At 36.3% G+C, this 20,921-nt stretch overlaps 1 protein-coding gene across 4 annotated transcripts in view; it reads right to left on the bottom strand.

Annotated features, from left to right (window-relative positions):
* The window catches only part of dlc1 (DLC1 Rho GTPase activating protein), a 117,567-nt gene that overhangs the window by 77,029 nt on the left and 19,617 nt on the right, over nucleotides 1–20,921 (bottom strand). For all 4 annotated transcript variants that reach the window (XM_084104180.1, XM_084104181.1, XM_084104182.1 and 1 more), the window contains 3 exons: nucleotides 16,529–16,678; nucleotides 16,198–16,338; nucleotides 3,959–3,992 (listed from right to left, as the gene is read on the bottom strand). In XM_084104180.1, coding sequence (XP_083960306.1) covers nucleotides 3,959–3,992; nucleotides 16,198–16,338; nucleotides 16,529–16,678 — 325 coding nt within the window. The remainder of the gene's footprint in view (nucleotides 1–3,958; nucleotides 3,993–16,197; nucleotides 16,339–16,528; nucleotides 16,679–20,921) is intronic.

Here is a 20,921-nt window from a genome sequence, read left to right as displayed (position 1 = left end):
ATAATATAATATAATATAATATAATATAATATAATATAATATAATATAATATAATATAATATAATATAATATAATATAATATGTATTATATAAGAATAATTAGGTACCTGCATTTTGTTGTTCTCCAGACAGTTTTTGAACACAGGAGAACGAGTCTTGTGGGAACGACCCACTAAAAAAGCCAGTCAATTGAAACCAGCCTATGGGCTTCCTTAGTTCAGTTGTTCAGGCATACCATCATTATTTCTGAAAATATCTAGTGGTGCACATTCCTACATACAATACCTTTATACTTCCATTACTACCTCAAGCCATTTTTCATTCACACTCTGCAATTTTCAAGCCAGGAGATAATCATGGGAGGAAAATGCTCACTAGCTAGGCCTGCATGTGTATGTAGTTGCTGCTTGTGTGTGTGCAGTCATGGATTTGAGGAAACTGGTTGGAATAAGTGTCAAGCTTGTGTGGCTAATCCCAGAACTGACAGTTTCTCAAGCACTCCGTAAAAATTTCACCCCTTTCCTCCCCTTTCTTCCCAGAGACTTTCTTCCCAACCTGTACCTGGTGTGACCTGGCTCCACCCAGCTGGGGCTCGACCCCAGATGCAGGTGAGGGAGAGAGATCAGAAGTGAGCAATAGACCCATTGTTCTGGACCCAGAGCCTGAGCCGTGACAGGGGGGAATGGGTGCGATAGGGGTAGGAATGCTCTAGGATGAACGCACATCAAAGAACTACAGGCAAAAGGCCGGAGAGGGAGGCGTTCTGCGGACATGATTATAGGTACCGAACTCATTGGAGATAAGAAAGAATGAGAGGTTATTGTTGCGCTTGATAGGCACAGACATGAGATCAGTTTTGTAGTTTCACTTATTAATGGCAGATGTTAGAGAGAATGCAGAGGCCTGATCCCAGATCAGCATTACAGGGATTACAATCAAGATAATGTGAGGGAGCAAAGACTTTCAAAACCGCCATCTGTGTTTTTCATTTCCTCTGCTGCCCTTCTATGGGAAAGAAAAGCCAAACTGTAATGTTTTACATTATCCTCAACTCACAGACCATCACCTGCAAAGAAACATGTATGTGTGCCAACAGCAGTGGTACCATTAAAACATTTTTGGTATAAAATACTACATCAAAATACTGAATATAATGCAAACAGCCGAGCACAATTTTAATAGTACAGTATATTTTTTGTGTTAGTAATTTCTTCTACAAAGATTTCTATTTGAAATAAAATACTCTTTACAGTGGATTCTTCTACATGGTTACCTTTCAATGTGAGGACCCCTATAGTCTTCTAAAGATAAGATGCCATCACAAGGTTAAAAACCTAAATCCTCCAGCCACATCCATTTGTCTACACTAAAGCAATGGTGCCCCAAATACCCCTTAAAACGACCCTGAATGCAAACTACAGTAACAATGTCAGACTTTCATGGCCATGGAGCTTGTGTTAGATAACAGGAACTTCTTCACTCATACAAACACACAAAACATATGCAAAACACACATTCAAAATCACTGCTGCTGGAGTTTTAGTGTTTTAGCCCAGTCTGGAAAGGGATAGTACAGTAAGATGTGACGCCTAGATGGGCATCACTTTCCTTGCACAACATAAACACTGTTTGCTCCAGTGTTGTGACCCATAAGTCATCGCCATAACAACCCAGAAATTAACCATGAATGCTCTTCATCTTGGGGCAAGGTTTGCGTGATGTAACCAGGCTGTGCACCCCACATTCCTGGCCTGATACAGAGAAGCTTTGATGTGCTTTGAAACAGGGGGCCATTGTGCTAAAATCTGGCCTGCATTTTATCATCCATCACACACCAGAATACCAAGCCGTAGAGCCACAGGGGGTAGTTACATAATGCAAAATAGCCTACACACAAATCCTGGACCTCTCAAAATTCAGAGCTTGCTAGTGATATCAATAATATCTACACCACCAAAATCTGCCAGACCCTGGAAAATGCATGATGCGATGTCTTTTCATCCCTGTCTCCATTGCACACACACACCACTATAAGTAAGTAGATGATGGAGACAGACAGTCTCCAGCTCCTGTTGCTTTCTGCTATTGATTCCAGGGAGACACAGGGGTCAAACCAGAATGATGTCTTATGGCTCGTCTGGTGTCTGGTCAACTTGATTGACCAGAAGTTTCCCACCCACACTTCACCTACCTTTGGATATACATGCATCACTGGAGATGTCTGAAAGTCATTTTCACCACAGTGTCTTTTGAACCACATCTCAATTGTGTATGTATGTGTATTCATGTATTTGTTCATTTATTTATGTATGTATGTACGTATGTATTTATTTATTTTTAAATGTATTAATTGCACAAAGTGGTCTGCTTTCGGCTAGCATTTTAGTTATCCTAATTACAAACAGTTAAATAATATTTTCATACTTGGAAAATTTCATAACATTAAAGCTTTATCTTTTTTATCATAGTGAATGTCGAAAGTAATTTCTGACTCTGGTGCTATTACATTTAACATGACAATTGAAAGACTCAACGTTAGATTATGGTGTGTTTGGTGAAGAGCATAGCAGCATTGATGTAACTGAACCAACTTTTAAGCTCTATTCGCTTGAAAGTTGTAAGCCCTATTCGCACGGGATAAGTATAAGTATTACCTGGTGACCTCTAGTCATTTGTAAAAATTGCGGAGGTTGTCTGTGATCTTAATCCCGTGCGAATCTGCCATGTCCGTAATTTGTAAAGTAAAAATTCCCCCGCAAATTACCATATTTTGCCGAACACCGAGGTCCTGTGATAATATTACTCCCGTGTGAATCGGAATCTCTGTCATTTGGCGGGGTCGTATATAATTTTTTTCAAGGTTTTTGTTTCCTGTGCGCTTTTTATCCATCTTTCGCGAAGAATGGAGGCTGCGTTGGAGTGTTTTGATAGTATTTTGGGTGCTGGGTCATATCGCTATACCTACACCATACAACTATACAATTTGCAGAAAGAGAAAGCTGAAAACCATCAGAAGAGCACAAACAAAAAGAATGATTAGATGGAGATGAATTACTAGCTGCATGCGGTAAGGAACATTCTTCTGTTTATGATATTTCATACAGCTAGACCTATAACGACAAGATATGTCCAAGCAATAGCCTATTGACATCATATCCAGGAGATAAGTCAGTAAATTTGGAGTAAAATCACAGGCTTCGCTTATCCTGTGCGAATTCAGATGTGGGTGGGTAATTTCTAAATCACACGTGGTCCCCAGATAATACTAATCCAGTGTGAATAGGGCTTTAGTTAACAAAAAGTACACAACAAATGACAACTGCACAAGTATAACAGTTGATATATAGTAGTCAGCGAACATCAAATGACCACATAAGCAGCAGAAAATGGCTAACAGCAATCTGTTAATAGCTAGTATGCCACATTTGTCCTTAGCCTGAGGGTGAGACAATTGAATGCTTTGCCCCAACAAAGCATCTCTTTTAGCCAGCAAATGGTCATGCATCCATAAAGGAACAAAAAGGTTTGTTCTAGATATATATCACTCTTGTAATAATCTTGAATCATTTCCAGACACATCTACAGGTCTCTGTTCTGATAGTCTGACTGAATAACATCTGCTAGTGCTTTAGACAGATCCAGTGCTACCAGTTGACATCCTTTGGCGGGAAAGCAAGGTTGTATGTCTTAACTTGACTCGGATTTACAAAATCTGATAAACGTTTTTCAGAACCTTTAATAAGATTTTTCAGTTTGATCAATTGGTTTAGAAACAAATATTGAAAACATTAACTGAATATAGTAATATTGGAAACAGCCATATATAACATTATCATATCATATCATATTCTTTCTTTTTTTAACATATAGTTTTGCTTTCCATTCTGTATAAATTTTTCATCGCTTCTACCGGTTAATGTAGGCTATGATAATAATACTTGAGATGATGTGGACTTACCTGCTCTGTCTTTCTCAGAAAGTACAGCAGAGGTCTGAAAGAAAGTAAATAAAGAAAAAATTATATTTTGCAAATGACAAGGAAATACAATAAGATTAAAAATAGTTCACCCAAAAATAATTTACTCACCTTCAAGTTATTCCAAACCTATATGAATTTCTTTCTTCTTTTTTTTCCCGGCTGAACACAAAAGAAGAGATTTTGAAGAAGGGTAACCACTTCCATAGTGTAATACTTCCATAGTATGGGAAAAAAAAATACCATAAAAAGTCAATGGCAAATGATCTGTTTGGTTACCGAAATTCTTCAAAATATCTTCTTTTGATTTTCATTTTTGGGTGAACTATCCCATTAAATCCCATTAAATCCCTAAAATACATTTTATCATGTCTGAAGGTCAGCTTAGATTTGAAATTCCTGAAATTGAATTCAGATGTTTTATAAATTCATGTTTCACTTTTCATCAGGATCCAGGAAGGACCAATACAACACTTCAGTTTCACAATATAACTCTATAAACATAGTTTGCATTTCAAACCAAGCCAGTATAAACTAGCCTACCACCTGTCGCCCTGTGAGTAAAACACTGTGTGTGTTTGTGTTCATGCCCACCAAGTGCAGCTGGCCAAGAAATAAGGCCATTTGTGTAGCCTCTTCAACCTTGAAAACACCCTCCTCCTTATGAACCAGATACAAGATACCCCCAACACACACACACACACACACACACACACACACACACACACACACACACACACACACACACACACACACACACACACACACACACACACACACACACACACAGTTTTCGTGTTTAATTGGGACTTTCCATGGACATAATTTTTATATTTTACAAATTGTATATTCTATCCCTTAACACTAACCCTACCCCTAAACTTACCCATCACAGAAAACTTTCTGCATTTTTTACATTTAAAAAAACATATCACTTAGTATGATTTATAATAATGTAGGGTTTACCAGGCCAAACACAATTTTTATACTGTACAAACTGTATATTCTATCCCCCAACCCTAAACCTACCCATCACACAAAATGTTCTGCATTTTTACATTTTCAAAAAACATAATTTAGTTGGATATATAAGCTGTTTTCCTCAGGGGGACCAAAAAATGTGCCCACAAGGACAAGGATTTTTGATATTACCATCTTTGTGGGGACATTTTTTCCTCATAACGTAGGGTTTACCAGGACCACACATATGCGCACACACACACACACAGAAGAGAGAGAGATACATTTATGCTTACATGTACTCTAAAATGACTGATAGTCTGTTTTATCTTCATATGACTGAATGTGATTATCCATAATTTGTTAGATCATGTGTGTACTTACTGATAACGCTGATAAAAGTTTGTTTTTCAACAAGGAGGGTATGAGACAAAAAGAAACCGCTGCATAGTTTTACCATGTCGACACGTCTCAGTGGAGAACACAAATGAAAAGTACCAAAAAAGTGTGTCTAAGTGATTATTTTAGCCACAGCATTTTGCCTGGAAAAAATTATTAATCTGCTTTGCAAAGGCAATAATATACCTTCCAAATGTAGCACATTTGTGGATTTGGTTAATGACCTTTGCAAAGGCTCTACCTGTGTTTAAACAAAAAGTTTTGGTGGGACATAATGAAGGGCTTTAGTTATGTCACAACAATAAGCCATGGTTTAGGGGCATGTATTGTATTTACAAAAATTGTATTGACAATACAGCATTGTAATTGATAGCTAAAACTTATTTTTTATTATTTCTAAAATGAAATATAAATATTAGATGAAAAACTTAAACGTAAAAAAATGAATTATAAATTACAAATGTTGCCTTGGCAACTGACTGAAATAAGTTTAAGCTGAAGTGCTAAAATAACAAAAATAAATTAAAGCTACTTAGAAATATTAAAATACAAAAACTAAAGAAAATGACAAGCACAAACAAAATTACTAAAATGTAAACTAAAATGAAAACTGAAATTATAAAAATCTAATTCAAGTTATAAATAAATACTAAAATAATAATGAATAATACTACACTGTAATAAGAAATAATGCTAAAATAACACTGACACTAGCATATATATGACCTCAAAGCTAAAAGACATGAACAAAAAGCCATAAAACTCTAATTTTGATTTAATGGGGCCTCTAAATGACTCTTTCCTGAAAGAGCAATGGCTATTAATAACTGTTCCTTTGTTAGTTATTGTTCATTATTCATTTGTGTTGACTTTTTAGTCAGACAGAACAGGAATCTCTGTAGTTCCAAAGGAATGTCGGGGTCTCAGTCTCCGGGTGACCTTCATCCACAGAACTCCTGCTCTGTCCACTGATCTTTGACCTTGTGTAATCCCAAAGTCCCTGGAACAGATCATACTGACAGAAACACCTCCATCATCTGCCTCGAAAGAGCGATGCATCCTGTTATATGAAGAATGTGGCTTTCTCCTCAAAACATCAGACCATATTCTTCTTCTTTATCTATCTCTTTCTTCTGTCTTCTTTCATGTTCTATCTCTCTCCTCAATTCCTTTATTGCCCTCTGTTATCACATTGTCTTATTTTATCTACCTTTGTTTTTTTTTGTTTCCACATTCTTTCTCTTTTGTTAACATACCCTCATCATTGCGTCCACCCATCCTCCCCTCATGAAGCCAGATGCATGCTACGTGATATATACATGTATGTGAGGGGTGCGAGTGGCTTATCTAAGGAGTGTTATCTAAGGAGTGATTGTGATCTTTATGGACACAGTGTGCCTAAGACATTCTAAAATCACATATCTGCCATCGTTTTCATGTTAGTATCGCACATGTCCCTGTTATTCTCATTGCAAAGCATGTACATGACTATAAAGAGATATGGAAACATTCTTAAAGGATTTTTGGTGTGAATGACGAGCAAATGTTCAAAGGTGAAGTGTGTAATATATGTACCTCTAGTGGCACCCAATGGAATTGCCAAAAAATAATTATAATTCCTTTGCAGAAATGCAGTAATTTCCTTAAACACAAAGTTGGTTGGACAAACTGATAGTCCCGCCTTAAAGTCTCACCATTGGTCGAGTCATTAGCCCATTTCACACATATAATCTTTATTGTTTGATCATCCCTTATGCCTGTCATCACAGAATTTACCATTATTTTGGTGCTGATGTGTGAATGGTCTCTTACCGGTAAAAAGCCAGAATGCTGTTGCTTGTGTGAAGAACAGCATATTTGTGTATTTACCGGTAAAGTCATTCTGGTAATTTTACAGTAATTTACCGGGATTGCTGTGTGAAAAGGGCTATTGTTGCAATTGGACTGGTCAGGATTTGGCTAACTTATAGCTATGGCTGCGTTCACACCATGTTGTAATTACCATAAATAAAGCTCTGTATGCTTTCGAATCGCTCTTGTGGTACTTTGATGTTCCTCTCCTTAAAAGATATTCTACCCGACAACACTATTTCTCCATAGCTGAGAACAAATCCACCCATTGCATTCCATTCCTTGTTGATGGTGCTGATACTGATGGTCTGGATAAAGAATTGTCTTGCACCCAATCTGTCTAGGGAACACACACACACAAAAACACTGACACCAATACACACATACCTGAAAATGGTTTATCTGAATCACACAGATAAACATAAATTGACATAATCCGTATTAAAAAAAACGATGATGGCTCTCAGATTTACGGCTAAATAATGACGTTAGCAAGCTAACAGCAAAAAAGTCCCCCATGCTGGCACACTGAGAGCTATCAACAGTAAATCACCCATAAACACGCATAGCCTACATACACATGCATGCCAACACCAACACGACTGTAAAATATGGCACAAAATATACCTCAACGTGCATTGAAAAGTCCACAACCCGTCAACTCAGGTTTCGCAACCATAATGTGAAATTATGAGTCTGCAAATACTATGAAACATGATGCAGTATAGAGAGTTAGCCATATTATCATAGTGTGACTGTGACCACCACAGTAACACACTCTACATTCCTCTATGTGTGGGCCTGTTGTTTTCTCAAATTCACAGAATCAACTCAAGGCCACCGACAGTGAAATACTATTAATACTTCGGAGAACTTCTGGCATACTCAGAATAACTATATTTGAGTCAGAGCACTGTTATCATGTGCTATCCCAAACACACCACCCACCACCCTGGTAGATGGTTAAAATGAGCTCAGAACAAAAGAAGAAAAGATGGAGAGGAAGCAGGGAATGAGGTGGCAGAAAATTAGGACAATGTGATAAATGAAATGAATAAATAATAGAAAGAACAGCAAAACAGACAAGCATCACTATTACTATCTCTCATACTTGTGGTCTTACTGAAATTACTATCATGCGGGCTGTTGAAAGTGTAGGCTACTATTACTTTTACAAGTGATCGAACAAAAGATTCCCATAGATTTACATTGAAGAAGAAACTCGAACAATTTCAGCCAATTACTGTAGCAGTAAGTGACCAGCGAACAAACATCTGCTTTAGCAAGTAACACACTAAACACAATAAGAACGCCTTTAAAACCACATAGCAACACCATGACAATGATAACACTATAATCATTGCAATGACAAAACTTGAAATGAAAATATAGAACTTAAAACATTTTACCGTCTTAAAATTGAGTGTGGAAGAAATTGTTTACAATGTAGTAACTCTTCAGGGTCCATCACATTTGCCCGGCAGCATTGGACCACCCAAGTATACAAATGTCATATGTTACATTTCAGTCATGAGAGTGAGAGTTTTTTTGGTATGTGTGTGTTTAAGTATGCAATCGTGTGTGCAAGTATGTGTCCCCAGTCATTATGGGGCAGGATTGGGTCACATTTTTTGGCCTGAAAGGTCCCTGGGCACAGGTTGTCACGGCATTAGGGATCAGAGGTCGTATCAGGTGTCCAACAGAAAAAACAACAACGGGGCAGAGCACTCAAGTACTTATTTACTGGGTGTGTGTGTGTAAGTGAGTGAGTGAGTGAGTGAGTGAGAGAGAGATGGGATAAACATTGATCAGAAACGCATTAAAACAGTTGGTAGGGTAGAATTATGTGGATTGAAAGTCAGCATTCGCTCAGTTATACAAGAAATATCTGAAGTCAAACATGCGATGATTATCATAAATGTCATAAACTCCAAAAGCCAAATATGTTGTACTCATCAACAACTAACATTAAATTCAGCAGACTTGCACTGCTTTTGAAACCAAAGAAACACAAAACATTTCTTTGAATAACAATCAGAATGTCATTTTAGAAAGACATTCCTTGTATAGTTGCAATTTAGTACATTTAAAACATCAAATTGAAATGCAATATAACACTTCAGTTAGTACTTTACATGTGCTTTAGTATGTTATTCAACACATCAAAATAATTGTAGCTACTTCTTTAAAGTATATGGCAAATGGTTATTAAAACAATGATTTAAAATATACTTTAAAATAAAACAAAGTGTCCTTTTAAAAAGTGTGTGTCAAGAAATATAGTCATGCAAGTGTGCTCTCTTTAAGTACATACGTTGCATTTATTTAATTAATAGTACATTACCTGCAAGTACGTTTTTTTAAAAAAAACAATAATTTTAAGATTTTAAGTACAGTACAAGTGCACATTCAACAATTAAGCACATTTTTTTCACAAGGTATTATATGTTAAACAGTGAAAAATTAAGACTGTTTTTACTGGTATATATTATTATGATATGTACTGGAAAATGTATTGCTTTTTGAATTGTAATTTTAAGAATTTTTTGGTGATGGATAGGTTTAGGGTTAGGAGATATAATCTATAATTTGTACAGTAAAAAATCATTATGTCTATGGAAAATCCCCATAAAACATAGAAGTGTGTGCATGTGTGTGTGTGTGTGTGTGTGTTTGTGTGTGTGTGTGTGTGTGTGTGTGTGTGTGTGTGTGTGTAGTACAAAATATACCAGCCCCCTAGTCTGGTTAAGAATGTGCAGCTGGTAGGGGTCAGACTGGCCCACCCAAAGCCTGAGTGGGTACGTGTGTGTTCGTGTGTCTTGATGACCATTCTTACTGCACCTTCTTTGACAGATACAAATGTGTTTATTAAAGATAAACATACCTATACACATATGCTCTGCATGTATACACAAACCAGTTACTTTTTGCTTCCGTTTCAGGTCTCAGAAGGGACCTTATTTAGTGTTTATACTTAATATATATAATACATACTGTTTGTAGAGTATGCAGACACACAGATGCTATCTATACCCCCCAAACCTCAAACTTTTTCCATAACTAATGAAGGCATTCCTGCACGTGCACTGAGAAACGTGGGAAAAAAAACGACCCCTCTTTTTTTTCTCTCCCTCTCCGCAGTGAGAACACCCTCTTCTTTACCCCATAATAACTTCCATATGTTTTATGCAAACCGTTTTGGCAGGAAGTGATGTAAATTGTCCCTCAGGGCATGTTACATGACGTAAACTGTATCCTTGACTCAGAGATCACGGTTGACATTACAAGCTACAATCCAAGCTAAAAACAGCCAGCTGCATACAGAAACGGTCCAATCGTTTCAATGAGAACTTGAGGATACAAACTTAAAAGTGTAATACTCTGATTAAATAAGTATACTTGTATTTCCATCATTACCATATTGCAATATCAAAAATGGTCTGACCATGCTACTGTAAAAATATATAACAATCATGTGGTATGGTCTAAACAATATGACGGTTAGATACCCACAGGAAGTAAAAGTACAGCAGTGGACAATGAGGATACAAAGAATAAACAATTTGTACCTATTCTAATTACGAAGGACATAAAGCGGACAATGACTGATCCCAAGCTAATAGTATTTTAGGTTTTATCTTGCCACAGTTGCTTTTTGCTTGCTCACTGGGGGTTTTCAAGGCACTATCATCCGTTGGTTTGGAACAGTTTGTACTGTAAAACACTACACATCAAAATTAGAATTGAATGGAACTGGTCAATAGGGGACAGCTTTCTCTCTCTATAGCCGCTTTCCGACCAAGTAGTTACAGGAACTTAGTTATAGGAACTGTCCACTTCTAAACAGTTCTATGAACTACTCTCCCCCAAACTCGGTTTTGCTGTTTGCGTTCGCACTGGCCAAGTGGTCATAGGAACTGGTAGGAGGGGTAAGGGAGTGACGCAAGCACAGTGACTTTTATTTTGACGGCGCGACAGACCTTTATTTTGGCGGCGCTGAGAACGCCAGAGCAAACAATGCTCGTATTCTCTGTGTTTATTAGTTAGCGATCTGTCTAACAGTACTGTTTAATATGTTATTAGATAGAACTGTTATAGAAAGTAGACAGTATATGAAAAAAAGGTTATTAGCCTATGCCGTGTGGTTGATGTCCAGTGTTGCTAGCTGGGCAGATAAACATAATCATGTTTGACTTGGTCCCCTCAAAGTTGCGTTGGATTTTCTCTTTAGCATAAAGGTTTAGAGACCCATCTATCACTGTTTTCCATGTTTGTATAGTTAGTTTCTGGAGTAAATATATAGGCTATAATCTGTGTGTTTACATTATAGCTGTTTTAAAAATGGCGGGTGCTGGTGTTCCGCGTGCGTTCGGTCAATCAGCGTACACTAACGTCACGGGTAGTTCCTATAGTGCTGGTTTAGACCCTACTCTGAAGTAGGACCTAAATTAGTTCCTCCAAATGGAGTTCCTAGAACTAAAATCGTTCCTAGTTCCTGCGGTGCGAACACGCCGACATCCGGGTACTTTAGCCAATAGTTCTAGGAACTGTGAAAAGGTTCCTCCGGTCGGAAAGCGGCTTATGCCTTGAAAGTTCATTCTCATTCCCTATAGGCTAGAAGTTGATGGTTCAATGCAAAAGATTTCAAAAAGGCAAGATCAGGAACGACGTCTCATTTCTGGAGAGAATCATACTCTTAGAGTGAAGAACATTCCCTCCAAATGTCACTAACCTCACAATAGCTGGTATTTCCCCCTTTTTTCCGGTCCTAATTGACTCCTTGGATTAGAGAAAGAGAGTCGGGATGCTAATCCCTGTAATCCAGTATAATCCAGGCTCCAATAACAATGGAAGATGCTGAATTAAGCAGACGGCACTTTGGGAAAACAAGAAATGAGGCTAACCTATGGTGCAGGATTAGGGTGCCATGCAGAGGCACATGAGGAGGCTCATTACCCTGCTGGGCACAGTGGTCCGAGAAAGAGACACAAGAGCAAGACCAATGCTGCCTGGATGCTACAAATCAAAGATGATTGAGAATTTATACTTAGCCTTGTACATCCAACCTAAAACCTCTGAAATGTTCACTTTGGTTTGTTGTTTTTCAGATAGACAATGTCTTTTTATACTTTGAAAAAAAAAAGTGTTCATAATTTGTATACTATATTTATACATTTTACTCTACCTGAAATCCATACACACTGTATGCAACACAAAATCACATGACTAGTCCTAGACAGCAATGAGGTTAAAGCGAGATCAAATGGATACTTTGTCTTACGTCTTGTGCTCCTCAGTAAACGATTCTCACGTGAGTTTCAGAAGGGATCTCAATCTCACAAACTGCTCAGATTTGCCAAGATACTAAAGTCTACAAGCAAAAGTCAGAGATTTTAATATGAACTCAAACATTTATCATCAAATTCTTCCAAGATCACATCTGAGTTATCCTATTCATATTTATTTACATATTAACATTACAGTATGTAACAATTTTCTAATTTGTATTTATTTTTATTGTTCCCATAAACTTATGTTACAAGAAATAAAGTTTCAGTTACGAGACATATTGCAATTGTGAGATAAACTATAAGATGTCAAATCATGAGATACAAAGCAATACTTCTGATGAATAAAAATGTCATTCATTCACTTTTATTTTTCTGTACTATGAATATCACATAATGCAAAGTATAATCATTCACTTATCCATCCAATCATTTTTTACTATGAATATCACATAATGCAAAGTACTTCATTATGTGATATTTATATTCACATTTTTTTAAATGACATTTATTATATTTAATATCACTGTGAGCATGTTTGTGTGTGTTTACTGTACACAACTGCACCTGTTTCCAGCTCCCCTCTGCCTGTGCGTGTTTGCATATTTACATCATGATTTATAGTTATCAATGCTTTCAAACACAAGGAAACTTGTCACGCACATCTCTCAATCTCCTGCCATTTCAAGCCTATAAATGTATAGTCAACAAATTACTGTACTTCACTTTGGCTGCCATCCTTTGTTTGATATACAAATATGACGCCAGTTCCGACAGATGAAAACCCCTTAAGACAGATAGATTTCTTATGCTGAGACCTCAGGGGCCTCAGACAAATATATTGAGTTCTGCCCATGCCGGGCCAATGAGCTATCAACACCACGCCGCAAGCCAAATATACTAAACGTCTTGTGCTCTTGACAAGCTTGAGTTACGAGATGAAAGTGGGCCGAAACATTCAGGGTTCTGGCTCATGTGAGGAGAGAAACAAAGACTTACAGACAAACACAACCACACATGTTAGATGTACTGTACCACATATTCAGACCACTGATAGAGAGCATTTTTACGATGAATTAATGTTATTAGTCAACGACTACTGGAAATACTCATGGCAGATAGTATAGAAATTAATCTACAGGGGGAGATAAAGCATAAAGCAGCTTAGATGTTTTCCATGACTGCCTAAACAGTGTCCCCTAAACAAGAACTATCTCTTTCTTTTTAATCATCTTACATAAACCAAAATCTCAAAGTGGGTCTTTGTGATGGGTAATATCAATGATATCATTCCATTTATGTGTCATGTCTGCTTTTCCTCCATTTTCTCTGACACACAGAGCAAGACAAAGCCCTTGTTTTGCACTCTAAGAATGCCTGATACAGCACGCCTGACCTTGAACATTTCGGAAAACACAGATTTCCTGCTTAAGGTCAAAAATGAGGTACAAATTTCCACATCCTTCTCTAAAAACATGATTTTTTTTTTTGCTCTTTTGCCATCCAGTATCCCTCTCATTCTCACCAAGGCCAACTTCCATCTAAAACAAAAAACAAAAGAAATAACCTTTTATTTCAGTTCCAATAAGAGCAACAAGGTAAATTATTCATAAACTCTTAGGAAAGGTGGTAACATAACTTTGATATGAAGGAGTTTTGAATTATTAAATATTCAACTTAGAGGTACCAATTAATGAAGTTTGCAGTAAAACGGGTTACAAAACCAGACACAAATATTGGAATATTTTAGATTGGGAAAATTTGTAATATTGTTGAAGAGAACTACTCTCCAAGCTGGAATGGAACAAAGAAACATTTTACTTCTACTTATTGGAATAAAGAACTTGCTGCTAAAACTACAATACATTACTTAGAAAACTGAACGTTCATTTTAAGGGTAATAAATAAGCATACTTTTCAAAAGTTCAGGGTCAGAATTGATTTAATGCTTTTAGAAACAATTCTCTCCAAAGCTGCTCCAAATATTTGATTAAAAAAGAAAAACAGTAAAAAAAAAATTACAATTTAAAATAACTGTTTTATAATTAAATTGAATTACAAAAAATGTCAACACAAGGACAAGGACTTTGGATATTGTCATCTTTGTGGGGAAATTTTGCCCCCATAACGTAGGGTTTACCTGTACCCCCCACCCACACACACACCCACACACACACACACACACACCTAGTATGTGACGCCGCAATAAACTTAATTCTGGGAATTCACGGTCACTGCTAGCTCAAATGACATACAAGGGTAGCCAAGGCCTTTTAGCTTGAAGTGCTCCGTCAGTATTTAACATAACTTAGCAAGAGTAAAGATGTAAGCGCAAGAGAAAGAATGTTCTAGTTAGCTTGTGTGTGTATCAAAAGGCAGAATCTTTCACGTATTTACCAGGTACACTTATGTAATCCGTTTAGGAATGGCAGGAACGAACAAACACAAAGTGGACACACACTTGCAAACAAACAAACACACTTGATGGTCAAAGACATTGAATAGTGTCAGTGTAAACAGTAGTTTCTCTTGTAAACAGGAATGACTTCATCTGTATTTCGCGACATGCGCTATGGAGTCTGTGGGTACTTGCTGAAACGTGTAAACTTGCATTCCTTGTGTCATGCATTATAGTGTATCAATGATCTGCTCTCTGGCTCCATTTCTTAAGTCTCGTCTCATTGACCTCTGTCTGAGCAGTCTGCTATGTTGACCCATTGATCAAGATTAAATGGACACAGTCATTCAATGAGAAACTTGCTTAATTTTTTCTATTAACTCAGTCAAGATGACTACAGACTGAAAGATGAAACATAAAGGATCCCATTGAGATTAGGGAGTATTTTAAGCACAGACTGGATTCAAATACAGTAATCTTGTGAAAAATCATGGCAATTTAACACAATTTAAATTAATATCACCAATTTCAATTTTGTTCATAAATGCTAATATACCTGTAACTCAAGGTTTTTGATGACATTGGCTTATCTACTGAATGCATTATGACTTCTGACATCGATAAATAACATCAACAACCTATTTGTCCTTAACCACATTACCTTGTTTTTGCTCTTAAACAGACCTTTTTAAACTTAACATTCCATCCATCTTCCCCTGCCTCTTACTGACATTTTAAGTGTTGTTTGCCATGTGCTTCTGAAATGTGGAGTCAAGCATGCACTGGGTAATCAGATGGAAGACTCTTTCGCTCACCTCGGAACACAAACTCACACAAAAAACTCACTCGCTCACATCTGTAGACATCCAGACATGTGCATGCACAAGATGGGACGATCATAAGAATGTTCTCAGTGTGTTTAGCTGGTGGAAGCTGGCAGGCGGTAAAGGCTGTTATTATCATGTTCCAGCAGCTTTAGCCGCTCAGAAAGAAGAAAATGAGAGGGAGGATGAGAGACAGCGACAGAGAGAGAGTCTCTCCTCAGTAAACTTTAAAGTGGCTGCTGGTACCATAGCACACTCTAATTTGCTGTTTACGTTGTAATTGAGCATAAAGATAAGCAAGTCTAAATGTTGGACACTTCAGTTGCCTCTTTAAAAAGTGCATAAGAGATGATTGACACCAGGTTTAACCAATTCCAGAGCCCAAAGAAAGTATGAATGGTGTGTAAAGGTTCTCACCTCACACCAATGAAAACCTTGTATTTAGTTATTAGTATTTGATTTGATAAATTGTTCAATGACAATTAGTTTTAGTTAACTAACCTCAGTTTTTGGTCTAGCCCCAGAAGTTCCAGAGGGTCCTGAAGAGGACAGTGATGATGAAGAACGATAAAGTGAGGTGTTTAGAGACTGGGAGGAGGCTGAAAGACTTCCTGCTGAATCCAGCGGTTCTAAATCAACTTCCTGTTTAAGAAAAGAGTAACATCGTCATATAAAAACAATCACTACTGTATCAAACCTGTGTCAAGTACTTTACATAGATGTTGTACTGAAGATCTGATGCAGTTGCTGACCATTATTTCATACATCACAAGTCTTTCAGATGAAATTAGTGTATCATTTGCATGAAAGCTTCTGATTGGTGGCCACTCACAGAGATGATCCGCCTCTTTAAATTGGGAGTTCCACTGAGGGAGGAGCTTAGAGCATTTTCAATCTCTTTATCCAACTGATCCAACTTCATTATTAACAGAACCATGGAGTCCAAACGCGACCTTTCCTTCTCCCTCTCCTCCCGTGAGCTCTGAAAGGAGAAAAACAGTTTAGCAAAATCAGATTTTATTCGAGAAATGTAATCTTAAAACCAACACTGACATTAATCGGATGGCTTCCAATGACAATTCTTAAAACATATGTCACAGCAGACCAGCCGCCGACTCGGATGAAGACGGGACTTTTCCATGCAAGCTGAGGCAACACATCATTATATTTAATCTAATCGTTTTTCTTTCTTTTCTTTACCCTTAATAGTGGCCAGTGCTATTATGAACAGTTAACCTAAAAATAATTGTTATAAACTACTCCCTCATCTATCATTTCTAAACCTGTGAGACTTTCTTTTGTCAATAGAAAACAATATACATTTAGGTTTAGGTATATTTAGGTATTCTTGACAATATTACAAAGCCTGGTTTTAATGCCAACAGATTATTATTTAAAATATTTGAAATTATTATTTATATTATTACATTTTTTGACCAAAAAGGGATGAAAATGAGCTGAAGAAAATAAAAGGGCATACAAATACAGAAAGTGGGTGTATTTAATTAATAATACTATAATAAAAAAAAAGTAAATATTTATTAAAAGTTATTTATTTAGTATATGAAAAAATAAATATATATTTTTTAGACAATATTACAAAGCCTGGTTTTAATGCCAATAAATTATTATTTAAATTATTATAAATGATTAATAGCCTACTTTTGGGTAACTTAATAAAAATATATAAATTACTAGCTAGTAATTGCATCTTTAACAGTGTTATTATATTACTGTACTAATTATGCTCTCGTTTTTAATAATGTAAAAACATATCACATTATTAATTAGGCTACTTTCTAAATCCCATAGCTGAAGACAATAAAAAATGCAGAAAGATGGTATTTGTTAACTGTTTTTGGTTAGCAAAATCTCCTTCTCTGCATCTTCACAGTCCACAGTGGCGGAATGATTAAATTACTAGCAGAAAGCTAACACAGAGAGGAAAGAGAGAGATAGAGAGAGTGGAAAACACAAGTTGTAATGCTACTCAAGCAGAGAGGAATGATGCTGGCACTTGCCCTGCGTCTGAACCAGGCCTGTGCAAACAGCCCCACACAAAGCAGAGCAGTGTGTAAAGGGCTTGCGTAGCTTGTTCTGGTATTTACCCTTAATACACGCTTGTCTATCACAGAGCACACAGTTAGAGAAAGAGAGACACTCTGCTAATAATGAGCTAACAAAAATACAATTCATTGTCCCAAACAAATTTTATCACCAGACACATTGAAGGTTTTTAAAAGTTTGTTTTTGTTCTAGTGTTTCAATATAGAGCACAGGTCATGAGGATTAGCTGATTGACTTATATGATGAGCACGTCTATGTGGAAAACGTTTGCTCAAGTCATTGTAAAAGTGTACTTGCAGGGTTAAAAATCAGTTCACCAAAAAAAAATTCAATTTCTCAATTATCAATTATCTTTCTTCAGTGGAACACAAGGAAGAATGTTGCTCTGTTCTAATGAAAGTGAAAGGGGAGTGGTACTGTCTAGCCCCATAAAAGAGTTAATTTGTGCAATTTTTATTTTATATTATTTGATATGCTGTACAGTATATACTTCTTAAACCATATGATAGCTTAACATTGAGGAATGGCCTGAAATTTGAATCAATAATTATTGAAAATCTCATTCGGATTTTGATATATGCTTCACGCCAGGTTTGATCAGTCATGTAAAATGACATTGGTAGAAAAAGCATAAACATTCGATTAAAAACATCATTTTGTGTTCCTTTGAAGGTCATTTGGGTAGGGAATAACAGTTTTAAGGTGAAGTACTTTAACTCCAACACCGTCATGCTGTAAAGAGATTTTGGCTGCGATTTACACACACACACACACATTCATTACAGTCACAAGGCCATTTAGCGCTACTGATTAGGTGTGACTGGTGCAGCTGTTGACAAATTTAGCACATCATCACAAAGGATGTGCATGAATGTGTGTTGTGTTCCACAAAAAAACTAAAAACTAAAAGAGACTGTGCTTTATGTATTGTTTTTCTCTATACTTAAATTCCATAAAATTAGGTCAAACAAACACAATCATGCCACTCATGACACATCAGCTGACAACAGGGCCAGAGAACAGGAAAAGTTCCTCATTCTGCTTTGAATCAGTGTGTGTGTGTGTGTGTGTGTGTGTGTGTGTGTGTGTGTGTGTGTGTGTGCTGAGCTAATTTAGAGCACTTTGTCACAGAAAATATATTGTTTGTTTAGGACTGTTCTCTGTGAGCAGAGTCAGGCAGAATATAAACTGTCTGTTAAAGTGCAGTCAGAGACACGCTATTTGTAATCTATTATCTATTCCTGGAAATACACTATGATAAAATGTAAATAAAAATTTCTTGAAATCCTTTGCAACGCTTAATGTACAACCGCATTTACTTACAGATCTCGTAATGTCCCGTTCATACAGCAATTTACAGTAGTGTCTCAAATACTATCTGTATGAATGTTCAACGGAAGTCAAGCCCATATTCTCTTACTAGTAACCATAGCGACAGTGACCAAAGTGATATAAAAGATGGCGACATCCATAAAACTGAAAAGTCTTATCACTTTTGACACGACACAGTCCAAATGAACCGCAAGTTCATCCATCCACTGATCTATATAGAATGATAAAGATCAGTGCATCGGTGCATCCATCAAATTTTAATTAATGGACAGCAGCTTCAATGTAAACATGCGCTAGCCGGACGCCTTTAACCGTTGCACTCCCGTCTCGCGCACGTTTATACCAGAGCCCCTTATTAGACATTCTCTGTTTACTGTCTATGCTCGCGCATGATCCGTGCGTAACATTATAGAACACAACTGATGGGAGCCGCTCCGGTGGAGAACCAAAAACTTTCAGATGATGCAGAGATAATATCTCCCGCTGTAAGTCACCTTAAGCAAAACCACACACAAAAACCCTTTGCAGAAGAGCTGTCTCTAGCACTGTATGAAGTGACAGACAACTAGTCCAGTACGGTCCTGTTCACACAGCGCAGTTTCTTTTTCGAGAATGCGGTTACGAGTGTGAGTTCGGTTATAAAATGTGGTTGTCACTCACGTAAATAATCGTACTGTGTGTAAATGTAACCGTATTAAGGACTCAATATGGTTTACTATATTCTGCTGTTGTGTGAACGTGGCCTTTATATCACAGAATAGCTTACTAACTTAAATACAAGGTTTTTATATATATATATATATATATATATATATATATATATATATATATTTATAAAATGTATATACTTTATATAAAAATGTATATTATAATCAGCGTTATTTTACGGTAATTTATATGCTATTATAGTTTTTGTTAATATTTTGAATTAGATTTATTTTTTATATTTTCTGTTTTCACTTTTTAATCTTATATATATATATATATATATATATATATATATATATATATATATATATATATATATATATATATTAAGTTTCTGTATTTCATTATAGTTATTTTAGAACTGTATTTCAACGTCAAACAAAAAGAGAATGAGAAATTTTGCATTAATTGGCAACTAGCTGAAAAATAAATAAAAATGAACGGTAATAATCCTGACACTAAATAAAATGAACTAATCAATAAGCCACTTTAAAAAAAAATCAAACATAAATAAAGAGTTTTCTTGTTAATTTAAATTGTACAATTCTGAAGTTTTAATTTAAGGAAAATGTAAAAAGATGTAAAAAAAGAAAAAAAGAAAAGAAAAGATGAATAAACGGAAAGAAACACAGAGCTTAAATAGACAAACTAAACCAATCATCGAAATGAATACAAGGTGTAAACCATAATCAAACAATGAGGGACTATAGTAACTTTTTGAAACAAAAGAAACTAACTGAAAACTATAGGGCACAGAACTAAAACATGATAGAAAACCTACTCAAACAGAAAACAACCTCAGAATACCGTCACACCTAAAGTTTGAAATTTTGAAGTTAAAATTTAAGGCATTTAAAATGTACAGTGAATGCGCTTATCACAGTCACAAATGAGATCTCTTTAAAATCCAAAAGGTTTCTCTTTGACACAAATGAGATTAAATGGAGAACAAATGGAGACTTTTGCTTAAGTCTCCTGATTCTCAGATTTCCTCATGAGAAAACCTCCCCAGCTGGTGTACACATCTCCTCTGGAGTTTCCGAACAGATCTCAACAATGTCACAAACTGTGCTCATGTTTACCAGGATACCAAAGTCTGCAATCAGAAGTCAGAGATC

This window comes from Abramis brama (assembly GCF_963993115.1).
Source record: "Abramis brama genome assembly, chromosome: 2".
Classification (NCBI taxonomy): Eukaryota; Metazoa; Chordata; class Actinopteri; order Cypriniformes; family Leuciscidae; genus Abramis; species Abramis brama.
This window is presented reverse-complemented; position numbering and strand designations above follow the sequence as displayed.